The sequence below is a fragment of the Schistocerca gregaria genome, chromosome 11 (genome assembly GCF_023897955.1).
Source record: "Schistocerca gregaria isolate iqSchGreg1 chromosome 11, iqSchGreg1.2, whole genome shotgun sequence".
Taxonomy (NCBI): domain Eukaryota; kingdom Metazoa; phylum Arthropoda; class Insecta; order Orthoptera; family Acrididae; genus Schistocerca; species Schistocerca gregaria.
Window position 1 is genome coordinate 82,314,675 of NC_064930.1, and position 19,482 is coordinate 82,334,156.

At 38.4% G+C, this 19,482-nt stretch overlaps 1 protein-coding gene across 2 annotated transcripts in view; it reads right to left on the reverse strand.

Moving 5' to 3' along the window:
* Positions 1–1,394: 1,394 nt before the first annotated feature.
* The window catches only part of LOC126295330 (uncharacterized), a 50,905-nt gene continuing 32,817 nt past the window's right edge, over positions 1,395–19,482 (reverse strand). For both annotated transcript variants that reach the window (XM_049987797.1, XM_049987798.1), the window contains exons 5-6: positions 18,338–18,439; positions 1,395–2,525 (exon numbers count right to left, since the gene is read on the reverse strand). In XM_049987797.1, coding sequence (XP_049843754.1) covers positions 2,214–2,525; positions 18,338–18,439 — 414 coding nt within the window. In that variant the 3' untranslated portion in view covers positions 1,395–2,213. The remainder of the gene's footprint in view (positions 2,526–18,337; positions 18,440–19,482) is intronic.

Genomic DNA, 19,482 nt, shown 5'->3' on the forward strand with positions numbered 1-19,482 from the left:
GTCTCATCTGTGGTCACAAAGTAGCGCAAAAAGTCTTGTCTGTTTCTTCTAAAACGGACCAAACATTGTTCCAATATGTCCATTCTTGTATGTTTTTGATTCAGCGTGAAGAGTTGCAGCACCCATCTTCCAGATTTTTTTTTTATTTCTAATTCTTCAGTTAAAATGTGATATACCCTTTCAAATGACATCTGGCAAGCGTGAGCAATTTCACGCACTTTCAATTGGTAATCCTCCGTGCCCATTTTGTGCACTTTTGCCATGACTTCTGGAGTAGTGAGACATGCCAAATCACCGTCACAGCCTTCTTCCAAGAGCACTGACATGGCGCGTGTTTACAGGCAACAGTCCAATGAATATCATGTGAACAACTCGTCGTTCTAGCACTGACCTCTCATGGTGATTCCAAAAACTTTTCAAACCACCTTCGTATTTGGGATTTACTGTACAGGCAAATCATGTGAAAGTCAATTCTCAACTTTGGTAATCTCCTTTCATAGCAAACTTCTCCCCCATAAAGTAGTAAAGATAATTTTACCTTTTTTCTGATTAAACTGCTATTAGACAGACTTACTTGATTACCTACTGAATCTCTGTATCTTAATAATTTTCCCTTTTTTATGTACCTAAAACTTAGAAATCTTGTGTTTTGTCAATTTATAATTTTCTGTACTTTGTGTGTCTATAAATAAGTGTCACACACAAAGCCTAAACCAGTCCACATTACATAGTCCAAATGTAAACATTGTGTTATCAGTCAGTCAGCACCCTGTAGTCTGAATGTATAAATCTATCTTAGTGAGGATGCAGTTGTGAACTCTCATACAATTTATGTCACATCATGGTGACATTATGTTAGTTGTTTCCAAAATGTGAAGTTAATCAGTCAGTTCACTCTTGGGAATGAAACTGTAAATGTTACAGAGTTTCCAGAAGCTAGTATTTACTATGCAATCAGTCTCTGGTTTACCATATCCAATTTTCTATGTTTGTCAGCTTCCTTACCACTGAAGGAAGTTGTGTTAATCCATGCATAAATTAGCTAAAGTGCTGATCTGTGATTCTTAACTTTTACAAATACTGTATACAAACTGATCATTATTGGTTTAAAGCAATAAATTTGATAAGGGAAAGAAGTGAACTTGACTGTGTTGTGATGTTAAGTCGTCGTCATTTACTGTGACGACCCTATCAATTACCTAAAGAAGGTTTTTGAAGGGGACATCAACAAGAACCATGACACAATAAAAGGTTAGTAACTTAACAGCCTGAAGTATGCCATTTCAATTTGACTAGAGATAGTATATTTGGGTTGATATAATCTCAAATTAAGCTAGTGAAATTAAATTTCAATGTTCTCACAATTTGCACATATTTCATGTAGCAGAACATGGTTTGCGGTTACTGAATAACGTCTTTATTAAATTATGTTAGTTTTCAATATTATAAAGTGCTTTATGACATATATGAAATACAGAATGTAAAGTTCTGGCAGAATGCAAATAATCTAGGAGTGAAGGTGACAAGTCAGTACATAGTGAAAGCATTAAGTTGTTGCCAAGCCTCATTAAATAAAAGAATGAAACTTTTGCTAGCCTTCGGATGAATCCTTTTCCGAGCCAGAGTACACATATTTAATCCCCTCTTCCCCCCTCCCAACACACACAGCTACACAATGCTTGGACCACAGATAGGCAGGTAGACTGAGGTGAGGGGATATGTCGGATGGAGTGGGTGAGTGGAGAAAAGAGGTTGGCAGCAGAAAGAGGATTGATGAAAGCCGGCAGGCAGCTCAGAGAGAGACAGCAGGTATCCAGAATAGGAATGCGGGAGAGAGAGGTCGCAGCTGCACAAGCTAAGGAAGTGACACGTTGGCACAGGAGCCAGGGATTTTGTGCAGCACACAATGACGGTGACATGGAGATTGGTTTGAGTGGTGCTAACAGAACAGAGTAAGGGCAATGGGAGACATTGAGAATGAGGTGTGGCTACAGGGCATTAGTGGATATTGAACCCAAAAGGATTACGGGAACAAAGGATGTGTTGCAAGGCATGTTTCACACAGATTGCACTATGATCATCTTATTGCATAAAACTCCCCTGAAGTTTACAACATATAACCTCCAAAAAATAGAGTCTTTATATCCGACAGGCACAATACGAAGAATGAAAACAAACCATGAGAAAAGTTTTCAATTGATACAGTCCAACTATCAAAACCGAAGGGCCATGTCCTTGGTAGGGAGTGCAGGCGGAACAGACACTTTAATCGGCCGGACTGCCGGGTCGCACTGGGCAGCCTCTACATTCGTGGGTGGACAGTTCTCCCCCTCCACCTCCACCTGCGTCCGATTGAGCTGCAGCACCCGCTTCACGGCCAGGCGCTGCCGCACTTGGAGCAGCTGCAGCGGTGACATCGGCCGCTGGGCTTTCACCTTCGCAGACAGGCGTCGGCCAGGGAGAGTTCCGTGTGATCCAGTCGGAGTATTCCCTCGGACGCGAGACAGCGGTGCACGACTGCGGGCCTGCAGTAATAAGTGAATGTTAAACACAAATGTACATGAATCATATCTTGTGGAACAAAATAACAACATAAATGAGAGACATCAGAATTTAAGTATACAGTGAATATTACTCACACACGAAATGCAACTGGCATAATTTCCCTCCTTGCAAATATAAATTTTTTTTAGAGTCCTCCCACCCCTAAAATCAAATTGCTGTATAACCAACAGTAGATATTGGAATGCTCAAGTATTTGGCTGGGTGACATAGTCCAAATTGAGGTTTATTTTGGCAAACTGATTTGCTGCTATCTTCACGGGGGTCCCGAAGACTGGTTGTCCCTTGCTGGGTGCTGTCTTATATACCCTCTCAAACACAGGCTGGTGCTGGGCTGGGTGTGGCTCTGCTGCTGAGGTAGTGAGAGCAGGACCTGAGCCAACTGCTGGAGGGAAGCAACTGTTACGTGACGTAGTCCCCTCTTCACCTGGCACAGTGTGAATAGGTCATCCCACAGCCTACAATTCTGCTCTGAGCACGCTCAAGACTTGAGGGAAGTGGACGGTACCCAGCAGGAGACAGTCAGTAATAAGGATGGCATGAAGATGGCAACAAGTTTTTGCCAAAAGATAGCACTGTTTGTAATAAGTCTCAGGAAAATCAACTGTATGTGATTAATATATCATCTACTCCTGAGGCATAGGCAGGATTAACCACATTTCGCTAATTGCTAAGGTGCTGTTCCAACACAGGAGAGCCTCAGCAATACTGATGTGAATTTAGAAGAAACAGCAATGGGCTGAGGCATAAGTTGGAATTTGTATTGGGGAGGAAGATGTATTACGGTATTCCGTGCAGCCGTGGTAATCAGAGTACCAGTGAGACTTAACACCTAGCACATCTGTCTAGTAAGCAGGAGACCTGGTTTCAAATACTGGTGCTGGTACAAATTTTAATTCATTGCTTTGGCCTACATCATTATCTTAAGTAAAGATGAGATTCAATATGTCTCTAGAACATCAACTGCATATGTTCTGGCAAAGCTTGAATTCACCTAATGTAAAGTCTACAGTTCTTAGTCACAGTAACAAAAGAGTTTTCTGACTGCCTAGTGGCATGAACCATGCAATAAACAAAGTGGCAATTCTAATAATCACAATTATTCCCTAGGTAAGTAGACAAATCAGCTACAACAACATATGGAATTTGAGCATTATTGTTTGGTAGGGTGAAGTTTGCAGGACTTTCTTAGAACTGGCAAATCTCCTCCATCACTACTTTTCTATTTTTGCCACGTGTCCCAACAGCAATGAAAGTGAAACTTCCTGGCAGATTAAAACTGTGTGGCAGACCGAGACTTGATGGTAGAGCACTTGCCCACGAAAGGAAAAAGTCCCGAGTTCGAGTCTTGGTCTGGGACACAGCTTTAATCTGGCAGGAAGTTTCATATCAGCGTACACTCTGCTGCGGAGTGAAAATCTCATTCTGGAGCAATTTAAGTGGTCATGGTACTATCAAATCACACTACGCACAATTTGACCTGAACATTTCTTGTGGAAATGTTGTGCAGACATTACGTTCTTCCTACTCAAGAAGCGCAAGCTCCGTGCGTGAGGGTGGCAAGTTTGTCATTTGACATAGCATGCTGCTCTTGTCAGCACCCTCATGCAGACTTCAGGCTGAGTGTCACAAGAAAAGCCTGCAAACTTAGCAATGGCGCAGATACTGTGAGTAATAAATGTTACAGGAACTGAGGGTTAGTGCTATTTTAGATTAGGTCTCAGCATTACTGATGATAAATTGAAACAGAGGTTGCAAATAACATGGTCAGACTGTGGTGGTAGTAGTAACAGGAATGAGAGTAGCACATTCACTGTAGTTGGTTGACAAGGTGGTAAGGAAGTGTTGCAGAACATTTTCTTTACAACTTTTCCAAATGCACTACAGCAACTGACTCTTGGACAGAGCATTCTAAAGACCAATAAATAAGTGAAATTTATCTGGTAACATGTGCAGTGCAAGTCAATAAAAAGGAAGGAAAACCATCAGCTCAAAAACATTATGTAGGCACAATTTTAATTTACACAATATTTACACCAGAGGCAATCACATGGAAAGTGCAGAACCTATCTTCTGATGTTACATTCAGAGGCATCTCTGAATTCTTCAAAATAGCATCCAAAGACACTAGATTTGTGGCACACAGCTCCAGTTTCAAATTAATGAAAAGAAAGAAAATGTATGGAGAAGAAAAATGCTACGAATATCCATTGTTATTTTATGGTCAAATACTGAATAGTAATGCTACCAACATGCAAGTGTGTGTTACTTGAGCATAGATATTGAACAGACGGCTATGTTACATGGCACATTTCTTTCAGATTTTCAACAAAAACACACAGAAATCTAATTGAATATGCCAAGTAGAAGATGTGCCCACAACACAAGTGCCACATACAGAGAATTGTGCTTTATTTTCGGAATTTCCAAGAACGTTCTCAGATTTGCACAAATAAAGCTATTTGGAGAATATACTTAGAGTGAGAACATTTTCAGTCTGAGTAAAGAGATTCACTAATTTCTAGTCCATATATTATTGTGTAGCTCAAGTTAGACACAGTTGTTAAATTTAGATAGATATTGACAACTATCTTCACTCTTAAGTATTTCTATGTGAATACACTATCACAGGCATCTGCTCTCCATAGTCGTTTGGATGTTGCAATAGTCAAAGTATAAAAAACAAAGCAGATGGTCTGAAATCTTTTACCTGCTTTGTGCCGCCTCCACTCACGACATTGGGTAAAATCATTTAATAAAGAAAGAATTGTTTGATGCTTTTGAGCTGCTATTTGAGGAATTTTCTTTTTAATATATGGCAGGAAACAGTTTAACTGGTTATGAATGCTTATTATCACAGTTGTGTGAGGTTACCCCTTGAGTGCCAGTTGTGGTGCTTATATGGCACATCAAATAAATGACACAGGTACTACAGTCCACACCAGTGCCCTATTTTTCTCACTGCAGAAACTGAATTGGCTCCAAATAAAATGAATAAAGTGTAATAGCTGTATAGGTACACAACACGTTTATGCAAAAAGTCTTGTCTTCTGACATTTACCAGCCACTCTTTGCTCACGAAAAGAAATGTTTATCTTCACAGAAATACTTTAGGTTACAAGACATTCCTAACCAAACAGTCCCATAATTTGGAGTTACAAACATCCCAGGATTGTTAAGAATAAATGTGATGTCTTTTTCTGTTATAGTTACATTTATTGAGCAACATACAGTCTATAAGGATCCTATACCTTCAAAATCACAGTTTTCTGCTATCTTTTGGCATTTTTCTTAAGCTTTTTCCCCTCTCATGAAGCATTACATCGAGTTGTGAAGTATGGATAGTCAGCTCCTTAATCCATATCGAGGGGGGGAAAAGCCTTGTTATCCCTTAAGACAGAGTTCGAATTTGAAAATGTTACACGATCATTCAATTTTTCCTTGTTTCCTCCTTTCTCTCTTCCCAAAATCTCTTCAGTTTGTGACTCTGTTCGTGTTCCCTTTGTTCTGTCCATATTTTCCCTGTCTTCTTACTCAAAATTTCATTTTCATAAATTCATTTCTGAATCTGTGTCCTCCATTTATTTCCCTATTGATTTCTGCTTATTTTATGTCTTATATTTTTTGAACTCAACTCTTATTTTGACTGAGCTGTTTGCCACTTCAAAAATCCTCTTTGTGACTCTCCTGTTCTTCATATGTATGTGCCCATAGAATGTTAGTTGGCCTTTTCTGTTCATGCATGTCAGTCAGTGTGTGATTCTAAGTTTGGCCTCTTCCTCCAGCAATGTTTAATGTATTATGATTGGTGCTCACACAGTGTACGCATTGAGTGTAATATTTGAATTGAAAACCCTTGCTCAACAGTGTCATGAAGTGCAGATGAATTTATGTATGAATCTCGGGATAATGGGAACTAAACTGCACCCATTCTGAGATTACGTTTGGTTTAACCACTCACTCAGCAAGGATACACATACTGCAGTCTGTGTTCTCGTATCCCCCCCTCCCTCTTTTATCCTGGAAAGGAAAAGGCATGCCCTTGAAGAACTTAGTTCTTTTCAACCATTGCAGGCTAGCTGGAACTGTGGCAGTGGGAACCAAAACTGGAACAATTTTTCCCATGGAACGTTATTTTTGAACTTGCGCATACAGGAAATGACATGTTTCTGTTGAAGGATATTATTGTAATTACATTTCTTAAACAAAACAAATATCTGTGAAACAAATTATGTGAAAAATACATTTTTTTTCTATGGTCCTTTCATTGTCTCAGTGGAGGGTTTACAACCTGCAGTACTTGCAGCTTGTCCCCCCTCCCCCAGGTTTACAGTATAACTCAACTTTCAGTCTGAAGCCATTCACTATGTGCGCGCAGTTTAGATAATTTAGGGAAAAGAGAACTGCGACAATCCCAGTGTTTTTTGTGATCAATAAATATTGCCAACTACAGCTCTTATTGTCCTTGCCAATATACTCTTTTTAACCCTAGATAACTAAATCCCCATAAAATTTACAATTGCGCTTGGTACCAATTTGCGTTTCCCACCAATATGGTATTGTCAGTACAGGGTGTAAAACTGGGCATTTTGTACTCAATTTGTATGGGACGTGCCACTGGAGACCTTATAATTGTAAGTAACTAGTGCGTAAACTATACATAATGACTTCATCTGAATAAAATAGGGAGTAGTAAAATTTATGATGCTTTGGAGACAATATAATATTTTCCCCTTTAGTGTTCTAGGGGTAAACAATCTGCGAAGCACTATTGAAACTGAGTCAAGTTACATCAATCAATTCTGATCAACTTATCGGTTCAGAAAGAATAACTGAGAAATAGAGGTAGAGAGAAGAAGATAAGTTATTTTACAGAAGTGTTACAGTTCTCTTTTGTAAAAACAATGTTACAAATGAATGCAAATGATAACACTCACAGTCATACCACATGTGACAGTACAATACTGCATAATGGCCAACTGGTGCACTGCTGTCACAGTGGATACAAATATGAGCACAAGTATTGTAACCTTATATGCTACAGAACAGTTAAGACTGTGAAATCTGTATTAATGGCACCTAAGGACACAAATTTTAGTGGAACACAGAATAAAAGGAACATGATACTTGCACATGGCACTGAATATCAATTTCTATCCATATCCACCTAAATTTGGTATGAGATGTTATGACAGATTTCTTCAAGATCCACAGGAGCTTGCAACTTTACAGCATTTACCAAGAGAGCATTTACAGAATTTACCTAGAGTGAAAAATGTTTACCTTATCTGGAGCTTGTGAAATTTATGAATTTCAATGTGTGTGTTGCATGTTGGCATATGGGAATGAAATGGTGATGCTACATATCATCAGTTGTAGTGATGGAACAACTACTGACCTATGAAGCTTTCAGCAAACACAATCACAGCTGCTTCTATTCCGACATCACCATACTTACGACTTTCATTCCCAGTCTTCTTGAGTTTAAACACTCATGCAAAATGATCACACAATTTAAGCTTCCACAGCTGGTACTGACATCACTTATTTAGTGCGTGGTTGATGTATAAAACTTACTCCTAATGTTTCCTCTCCGACTGTGGGAGATATCTACAGAGGTAAAGTGGTGGCGAACTGCAACCAGAACTCGAAGGAGCATCAAATATACAGAAAATGTAGAGGGCACCACAGTCTATCACGTGATATTGGCTACGAGATCACTGCCAGTAATGCCAATATTTTCGACTGAAAGTAATTGATTGTCATTCTTATGTTGCAATGTTGACACCCAAATTTTATCTAATGTAACACCTTCCTTTCTTCTGTTAAAATTATTATGATGTTTATAAATCTCAATGACCCCTCTATACATTGTGCATGATATAAAGAGGTTTTCAACATGATACTTATCTCAGTGAATTTTATTTCATGATCACCTTCTTGGAAAAGGTGTTCCGCTACAGCCAATTTATCTGTATGTTCCAGGTGTAAATTCCTCTTGTGTTCAACGAGACAGATGATGACACTTCTTTTTTGTGGTACCAACATAAATGAGGCCACAACTACAAGGAATTTTATATACACCTGGTGAAGGAATCTTTTGCCTATCTTAGCAACCTTTAGACCCACAAGGAAGATAAAAGAATGCTTAAGATCAGCAAAATATAGATATATCCAGAATGAGATTTTCACTCTGCAGCGGAGTGTGCGCTGATATGAAACTTCCTGGCAGATTAAAACTGTGTGCCCGACCGAGACTCGAACTCGGGACCTTTGCCTTTCGCGGGCAAGTGCTCCACCAACTGAGCTACCGAAGCACGACTCACGTCCGGTACTCACAGCTTCACTTCTGCCAGTATCCGTCTCCTAGTTCTGCAAGTTTCGCAGAAGAGCTTCTGTAAAGTTTGGAAGGTAGGAGACGGATACTGGCAGAAGTGAAGCTGTGAGTACCGGACGTGAGTCGTGCTTCGGTAGCTCAGTTGGTGGAGCACTTGCCCGCGAAAGGCAAAGGTCCCGAGTTCGAGTCTCGGTCGGGCACACAGTTTTAATCTGCCAGGAAGTTTCAAATCAGCGCACACTCCGCTGCAGAGTGAAAATCTCATTCTGGAAACATCCCCCAGGCTGTGGCTAAGCCATGTCTCCGCAATATCCTTTCTTTCAGGAGTGCTAGTTCTGCAAGTTTCGCAGAAGAGCTTCTGTAAAGTTTGGAAGGTAGGAGACGGATACTGGCAGAAGTGAAGCTGTGAGTACCGGACGTGAGTCGTGCTTCGGTAGCTCAGTTGGTGGAGCACTTGCCCGCGAAAGGCAAAGGTCCCGAGTTCGAGTCTCGGTCGGGCACACAGTTTTAATCTGCCAGGAAGTTTCATATCAGCGCACACTCCGCTGCAGAGTGAAAATCTCATTCTGGAAACATCCCCCAGGCTGTGGCTAAGCCATGTCTCCGCAATATCCTTTCTTTCAGGAGTGCTAGTTCTGCAAGTTTCGCAGAAGAGCTTCTGTAAAGTTTGGAAGGTAGGAGACAGATACTGGCAGAAGTGAAGCTGTGAGTACCGGACGTGAGTCGTGCTTCGGTAGCTCAGTTGGTGGAGCACTTGCCCGCGAAAGGCAAAGGTCCCGAGTTCGAGTCTCGGTCGGGCACACAGTTTTAATCTGCCAGGAAGTTTTATAGATATATCCTTTGGCTACACTGGGTGTATACATAATTCCTTGTAGTTGTGGACTGGTTTATATTGGTACCACAAAAAATAACTTAATACCTGTCTCACTGAACATGAGGAATTGCCATTTGGATACACTGACTGTAGCAGAACATCCTTACCAAAAGTGTTATCATGAAATCAAATTTACTGAGACGAGTGTCATATCAAAAACATCACACTATCATGCGTGTGTGCATAGAGGGGCTATTGAGATTTATAAACACCATAATAATTTTAACAGAAATGAGGAAGAGTTAAATTAGATAAAATTTGAATGTCACCATTGCAACATAAGAATAATGATCAATTACTTTCAATCAAAAATGTTGGCAGTGTCAGCGATAATGTCATAGCTAATGACGCACGATACACTGTAGTGACCTCTACATTGCTCCCTTGAGTTCAGGTTAGAGTTCACCATTTTACTTCTGAAGATGTCTCCCACAATTGGAGAGGAGACATTAGGAGAAAGTTTTATAGATCAACCACAGCCTATTAGCCTGGAATTTTTAAGTGATGAAATGATGCAAAATGGCCATCATAATACCAAGATAAATGCCTTTCCTCTCTTGCAATGTATCTAACATTATTCAGTGATCTGCCATATTGGTCATTGTCTGCCTCACTTTGGTAAGCAGTGCACCTAAATCACATTGTCACAATTAACCACTATCGTCAGCATGTACAAAATACAATTGTCATAAGGAAAATTTCCTTCTCATTCTTGTCATACCATTTCATAATGCCTTAATCTGAACTCTACAGACAAAGGCACAGGTTTGTAGCTACATTCTACATTTTTCTGAACCAAGTCTACTGCTTTCTTCCCATTCTGTTGTATGGCGGCATATAACAACTCAGGGTGTATACATGAACATGGAAAAAAAAATCCTGAGTTTTTCCCTGTTAAAAAATACACTTTTTTTCAAATTATCTGACAATACACTTTCCCTCAGAACTCTAAAACTTATCAGTCCTTTGAATTGTTAAAAGTTTATACACCTGTGTAGAACTTACTGGCACTTTAGAAAATGAATTGCAACCCCCCTCCCCAAAAATGAAAAAAATATATATATGTAGATATAAAACAAGCAAACCTGTTTTTGAAATATCTTTATGTGCAGTAACATGTATACTACATACTTCTGTATTACAATATGCCGCATACTTTTGTGTTACGACAGAAAATATCAGAGTTCCACCAAACACAGCACGTTAGTATCCGAAGCATTGAAACTGAGATTGTGAAGCACTTTTGTAAGCCAATCATAAATTATGTCATGTGTTCTTGCCACATGCTGATAACAGATATTAAGAACATAGGACACATGCTGTAGTCAACCAATAGCAACATCAGTGTTAAGTAGCGCGAGCACACACATAAGAAAAGTTGATGGTTTAAATTAATATACACACTCTAGCTAGGCTTTCACGTATCATATTTGTCTTTTTTTTTTGCAAGTGCTACACTTTAAAAAACATCACACAAATCTGCCAGTATAATTTTAAATAATGACAAATGTCTGGTCTTCTGGGCTTGAAATTCATCTAAGTGGCTAGCTATCAAAGTGTTAATCTATGAAAGTCAAATGTTGTGTGAATTAAGAAATTCAAAGCATATTCTCACAAGTAACATAATTCATCTTGTGTAAAATGAAATTTACTTTGAAAGTAACTCTTTTCAACCATTCACAATATTTTCCACAACCTGTTAGAATTCGTTTCAGCAGTTGTCAGAGAGTGCCAGAAAACAGATGTTACTGCACTTGCAAAGTCTGTGCATCCACACATATATGGCATTAAAATAACTTACATTACCTCATAAATGAAACAGGTCATCAGAGAATAATCCAGGAGCTTCAGAATTTCATAAACCATAGTAAAATGCATAATTCAGCTTAAAGTGCACATACATGTGTCTAGTTCACAAAGAAGTAGGCTCCTACCAGATATTAAGGATTTCAGTGTGATTTTTGGGATGCAAATTTCTTGGAGTACCAGTACTGTATTATCAACAGAAGATGAAAATGTGCACTTTAAATTCAGCAAACAGTTGAAACTAACCGTTTGTGTGGAATGAAACACTTCATTTCAAATAAATGGACTGCCTCTGCGGAAAACATTAATAAAAGTCAAATTTCTTTAGCTTACTGATAAAAGTAACTCCATTGTCCTGGAAGTCTATTATTGGTTGACTGCCAAAAATGTGGAAGTAAAATGAAATCAGAAAACTGAAACCAATAATATATTTTACCCTTCCATAATAATGTGAATGTATTTTAATTCACTTGATAGCCCCTAGCCATAGAAATTCGTTTTGTTTTCATTTGATGTGAGAGCTGTAAATGAAGAAAAAACACCAAAATCACTAAACGTAAACAGGGTCACGTGGAGACTACTCCCCCCAACAACTCGGACTGCCCATCACACGCTCAGATTTGGCAGCCTGGGGGCACCAGAACAAATTTTCCAAGTATCATCTGGTTGCTTGTTTCTACTGCTGATGCAGCCAACAATCACACTTCAGGCAGCCAGAAGCAGGAGAAAGTACTGCTTGTACGTGACTCAACTAAGCATGTGCATGAGCCCTCTGGCAACTGCTCAAACAAATGTAATGTAAATGTCATGCTAATTGGAAGAAATTTGTTGTTATGAAGTATTGCATCATCTTCGTCCTAATATCTGACATTTTGCTGTTGGCAGACATTTGTATGTGCATTGTGTTTTGTTGTTTAAATGGCATGTTTCCTTTGCAGTTTAAGTTTTATTCTGTTACCCCCTTGGAGCTATAAAAATATCCATTCTTTCAATGGTAAAGGTTTTATATACAAGTGTGGAACTTCAAAGAATGAAAAAACTTGCAAAAAGGTTTTGGAAAGATCTTTGATGTGCAACTACATTTACTCTGCATACTTTCATATTACAATACACTGCATATTTTTGTATTTGTATTACCAAAGTACAGAAACAGCATGTTGGTTTCCGAAGCATTGGAATTGAGATTGAAATGTGCTTTTGTAAGCCAATCATAGCTCATGTCATGTGATCTCGCCAGCCAATGACAGCAGATATTCAGAACATAGGACATGTGACATACTCAGCCACCACTGTTAAGTATGCGAACAAATACACAAACAGAAGTTAATGGTTTAAATTAATGTACATGGTGTAGCTACAAGAAAAGTTAGGCTTTAACATGTAATATAGCTCTTGAAGATTGATAAGCAACAAGAAAAGGAAAGCTTCAACATATAATAGTTCTGCGTGTGTTACACTTCAAGATACACCACACAAATGTGCCAGGAAAATTTTAAATAATGACAATGCTTGGCCTTCTGGGCTCGAAATTCTTCAAAGTGGCTAGTCTTCAATTTGTTAACTTTTAAATGAGAGTAAGAGGCCTCATGATTTAAGAAATTTATTGCACACTTGCACACACAGCACAATTCATCTTGCGTAAAAGGAAATTTACTTTAAAACTAACACTTTTCAAAGCACCATTTGCAAAATTCTCCCACGAACTGTTAGATATAGCTTCATTTCAGCAGTTGCCAGAGAGCACCAGAAAACAGGCATTAATGCGCATGGGCAGCTATGAGGACATAGTATGCCCATATGTTCATACATTATAGTATCAAGAGATGTTACATGACGTCATAAAAGAAATAGAATACTCAAAGAGCATTGAAATTTCCTAAAACATAGTAAACTGCATAACTTGGCTTAAAGTGCAAATTCATATGTCCAAATTTACAATGAAATAGGCCCGAACCTAATATTATGCTTTTCAGTGAGGTTTTGTGGAAAGCAAATTTTCTTTGAGCACCAGTAATATATTATCTCATGTTTGCTTCTTTATTATGGCATAATGCCATATGTGCCAGAAGATAAAAATGTGCACTTGAAATTCCATGAACAGTTGAAACTAGCCAATGGTGTGGAATGAAACACTTCATTTCTAATAAATTGACTGCCTCTGGGGAAAAGATTAATAAAAGCCACATTTATTTAGCCAACCAACGAAAATAACTTCATTGTTCTGCAAGGCGATTGACTACCAAAAATTTGGAAATAAAATCAGAAAACTGAAAACTTCCATAATTATGTGAGTGTATTTTAATTCACTTGATAACTCCCAACCACATAAATCCATTTTTGTTTTCATTTGATGTAAGAAGTGTAAACAAAGAGGAAACAGCAAAATCACTAAACATAACCATGGATTACGTGGAGACTAACCCTTCCCCACTACAACCCAGACTGCTATGCACTTGTGCGAATCTGGCAGCTTGGTGTGCCAGAAAAATTTTTCCATGTAGCATCTGGCTCCTTGTCGCTACTGCTGATACAGATAAGAGCCACACTTATGGTAGACAGAAGTAGTACTGCCCATATTCATTCTAAAGCCACTGACACGTTGCTGTTTATCAGTTCTTACCAGTCAAAATAAAAAATAAAAATTAATGTAAGAGTTAAAAAAGTTCTGGAATTCTAAAAATTCTTGAGTTTTTCCCAGTTTTCTCCCAGATGAAAAAAATCTTTTCCCAGAGCGTCTACAACCTGTTTTAGATTCCCATCTCCACAGAAAACAAAAAAAAAAGGAATTTGAGCTAATGGGTCAGCAGTCAGGAGACAGCAGCACTTTGATCAGATGAAAAATTATTGGAAATACCCTAAGTTGAATCAGAAGTAGTTAGTTACATGCCCCATAGCAACACCAATTTGAGCAAGAATAATATGTTAAAAGAGAGTGACGTCTCCCCAAGGCAGTGCACCTAGTCTGTGTACAACACATACAGTAAGGGAGGAGAGATCAAAAGACAGCAAACTGACAGCCTTGAAAGTCTTTTCCTCAGCACACCGAAAATGTGGAAATCTTATGGGGAGAGACTGGGGCTACATGGAGGATGTGCCCACCCACATTGACAAAGATTGTTTCGAGTATGCTGCATAAGTTTTGCTGGGACACACACTTACATCCTCCATATACTCCTGATCTCTCCCCATGTCATTTTGATGTTTTTAGAGCCCTGAAGAAAGACATATGTTGCTGTCAGTTTGCTTCTAATGGAGAACGGCGTGCCTCAATACAATTATGACACTGTAGCAACTGCAAAAATTTTTCTATGATGGCACTGACCATCTTATCTCACACTGGGTTCAATGAGTTACGGTGTTCACTTATCTCTGTTCCATCTGTGTCTTCTCCATTTGAGTGGCCCTTATAGATACTGTGCTCTCTTATAGCACGATTGTAACTGTTATACGTAGCAGATACAGCTGAGAGATAATACCTGCTCTTGACCAGATGTGTCAATGGCCAGGTATCACAACCAATTAAATCACTTCTAAACTGTCACAGTCATATTGCAATATTAGAAGTGTACATTCCATCTGGGATAAGGGTATACAGAATTCTTTGCAGGACAGTTTTTGGGTAATGTGGAGCACGTGTGGAGTAGATGTTTTAGTGCAAAAGATCAGTGTAAGGGAAGTTATACATTAAATGGCAATATTTCACCAGTGGCTGAACATTCGCTATGTAAGCAAATTTTGGAAACTACATTCTTCTACGATCATAATTCTGCATGCCCTCACAAACAGGAACTGAGCATCATGCAAATATTGTGAACTGTGAATACTGGGGGAATAAAGACTTATACACGTCATAGGGAAGCAGCATATTCACGCCTTATAAAAGTCACATCAGTCTTTCCATTGTGTGCCAGCCAGTCTGCTGTAACTAGCTCTGACGCCATAAATGTTGCGCAATACTTTAAAAATCAAGTAAATAACATGAAACATTTCTAGCATGTCAGGAGTAATACTAAATCAATATGTGTTGAATATCAGTTCAATAACTTTAACCATTTTCGAAATTTGGATGTTGTTCTGTAAAAATTATTGGCACAACAGAAAAGAGCTAGAAACTTAAAAAATTTATATTTAGATTCCTTTTGCATAATAATTTAGTAGAAACAGTATTCTGGATCTCACAAATTAAAATTTTAGTTGACATTCATGATTTTCTGGTTTTTATCTTAAAAATTAAGGAAGCAAGATAGATTAAGTAGGCGAATAAATAAAGCTAGGATGTTTAAATTTAAGTAGAAGAGAGATCTGCTGTAATCATAAAGATGTGAGAAGTTTCAACTGAATAACTATAAAACTATAGTGATAGCGTATCTCCAAAGGGCAAGTTCAGTGCTCATCTACTGCGTGTAGTGTAATTAAATTAATTATCTCGCCAAAAATCTTTGACTTAGCCACATCAGACTTTTATTATGATTACTTGCCTGTGTGCTGATTGCACATTTAAATTGAGAGCTTCATCGGCCATCAGCAAAGGAAGCAATCATTTATTCGATAACTTAAAGTGGTGCATTACTAGCCCAGCGGCTAGTCCGGAGAGCAGATTTGATCAGGCGATCCCTTATCTATCCGCACCATGGCTTCATATGTAAGAAAGCTGTGTGAAAAAGGAAGGCCCCAGTTCTCTCCAGACACTGAGTAGCGCACCACCTGTGCCGGGAGTCGTGTCGCGTCGGTATCGTTGATATAAACAGCCTCGGATGCAGTAATAAGTTACTCGGGATACGTGTAACCATGAAATTGTTTTCGAGTGAAGTATTAATTTTGGGACGACGTTAATGATCTATCTTTAGTTTGCATATGTCATATTTTCATGTGCTGCCACAGGACAGACATTCTACCATTATTTAGCGTGGCGTTTGATGAACATTATCATCAAATTATGGCGACAAATTATGGCGAGCATTCACTTAAACATTTAATTTTAACAGTTATAACTGCATCAGCGCATTACCTCTGAACTGCTCTGGTAGTTGGATTGTGTGGATTCTTTTGGGTCTGTGACTTTCAGAATATAGTGAACATTTTAGAGAGAATGGTTTTTGATTATGAATCCCAGACAATCTCCTAATTTATCAGAGCTATAAGCTGTAGCTATAAATGTATTTCTCAGATGAAGTGGGCACTAGGAATTCTAATTACAGGCTTCACGTTTTGCTAATCATTTTCTGGTTGCCAATATTGTAGTTAGAGAGCCAGTGTTGAGAACGGCAAACAACAGCATTAAATAAATAATAGGAACATTTAACAATAAATACCCGCCACCCCACAACGACCATACCAACTAATCAGAAGATGGCAACAGCTGTTGATAATTAATAAATGACTGTACACTCAACAGTGCAAGACACATTTACTAGCACAAAAGGTTTTTTCTCCCCTGAATAGATGTTCAATTTTGCCAGTGTATTGTGAGAGTGATTTCTAAATGTGTCCTGTGTCCTTTCCCCAGAGCTGTAGATATTAATTAATTACAGAAACTCATGCTGTCTGTGGAAGAGGAGGATGAGGCAGAGCACACTGTGGCAGATCAGTTTCGTAGACACTATAATCACTGATCGTTGTCATTGTACAAGTGTGTATGATCGAAGCATAGCTTCTGACAGGTCACTTACAGGACTAACATGAAGTAAATAAAGAACAGACAACTGCTTTTGTGATATCAGCCCATAGGGATTACCAGAGTCATAACATCACTCTCACTAATATTATGCATGAATATAAATTATTTCACAGAAAGTTTTTTTAAGTCATACTCCACTGCCTTTAGGAAAGACATTTTCATGTAAAACCACCACATGCTGCTAACATTTTTATTATTCTGAAGCTAGTTTTGACATTAATGTCATCCTGTACTCTCACAAAGATCACAAAAAGACTGAACAAAAATATCATGGCAGGAACTTTTATATATCTGGCAATTTGCCAGAAAGTACACCGAGCATAGTCATCATGTGGCAGGCTTTATATTATTTTTATGGTGTAGATATCCGATTTTTGGGAAAAAAATCTTCCACACATTGACACTTATGTCGATAGTAAATGTCTGTACCGATTTGAATTACCGCGATCGATGGTTTAACATCTCCGTGCGCTTGTAGACTGAATAAGGGAAGTAGACTTGTCTCAGCTTGATGTAATAATTTATTAACAAAACCCTGCAGTTGGAACAGACAATAATACACTTCAACCTATAATTCGTGCGAAGGCGTGAAAAGAGTTCAGTACGATAAATTATTCCGTATCCAACACACTTGGATTCACGCTTTCGCCAAGGAGTAGAATGTGGAACAGAAATTGACAAAGAGTAAATTACAGAACAAATGTCGTTTGTGTATAGCGTCTCTGGCATCCAGCAGAAAAGTTACGCGGCACTGTACTTTCAAACACCCGCGAATGTCACGGCACTGGACAATGACAGAAGACACCACACTAAATAATATAGAAGTTTTAGTATCTTGTTGCAGTTTTACATCAAAATGTTCTATAAATCTATTTCTACATGAATACTTATGACTGAACAAAAAATTTTCGAAGTGTTTGTCCTACATTCCTTTCAAAACATCCTAGTGATTCAATGTGCATCATTTCTCTTGGACAAAACTGATACAATATATCAGTAATTTTCAGCTGTGGAGCAATTAAGAGGAACACATACAAGCAACAAACCAGACAGAAGTTAAATACTTAGCAGCTTCACATACCGTCACTGTTACTTCAGCTGTTTTTACTTTCCTTGGTGACGGAGATACGTCAAATGTCAGCTTCTTTGCAACTGCTACAACTTTCTGGGGCACATCACAGGGCTGTAAATAATAGTCTGCATTAAGCATCATATATTACACCTCTTTTCATGCATATATAGTAGAATGTATAGTACTACTGACAGACATTTAAAAGTAGAAAGAATGCACAAATTTGCAGTCACATCATTCTTGAAGAGAAAATAAAAACAAACAACTTGTGTAAGAAGTGCCAAAAACGTGCAATTGAAGGAATACTGTGTGTTAAATGCAACTGCCGGATACATGAAAACTGCGCCAAAGTATGTTTAAAATACTTTAAGTGAACATTTACAGTGGCTGTGTTCAGACTGTTTAGAAGAGGAAAACAGTGTTTAGCATAGGCAGTGAAGTCCAAAGGTGAAATAACAGAAGAGTTGTTAAGTGATACAGACATTTTCAAAAATATATTTTACTGATGGAAGAAAATAGAGGCAAGAAGCATCGAAAGAATTGTAATTGTGTGAAACCACCAGTTTTTGCAAACCACAAACAACTAAATTGCGCAAAATATTAGTAATGGACCAAGATGTGAAAATCCGCGGAGTAATACAATTTATCATTCCTCAAAAGTACGTGTAGCAGTTCTGGAACAAACAGAAAACTGCAAATCAGTAAATAAATATAAATGGACTAAAGTAACATGCAACAGAAGAGTAAATCAGAGGTGCAGTAGTGACACTAATATTGTCAAAGAGAGTTTCTCTTTACAGGTGACAGTACACTAAAAAACATCAAATTGATATACATTCAGGCATCCAATCTCAGCAAATGAATAAACACCTGAATAATATACTGCGCTCAGAAACAATTATTCGAGACAAATCCAGTTCAAACTAAGAAGCTGTGTTCTTACACATGGGGACAAATTTTCTTCGAAACAGCAGTGAGGAAGAAATAATAGGGAGACGAAAAACTTAATTTTAAGAGCAAGGCACCTCTACACAGTGACACAGTGACGCTTGTAATAAGTGGCATAATATACAGGAGATCAATAAGCAAAATGTACATAGCGAGGATAAATTCCAATATAGAGGAGCACTGCAACAGATCAAGAGCTGTATTTA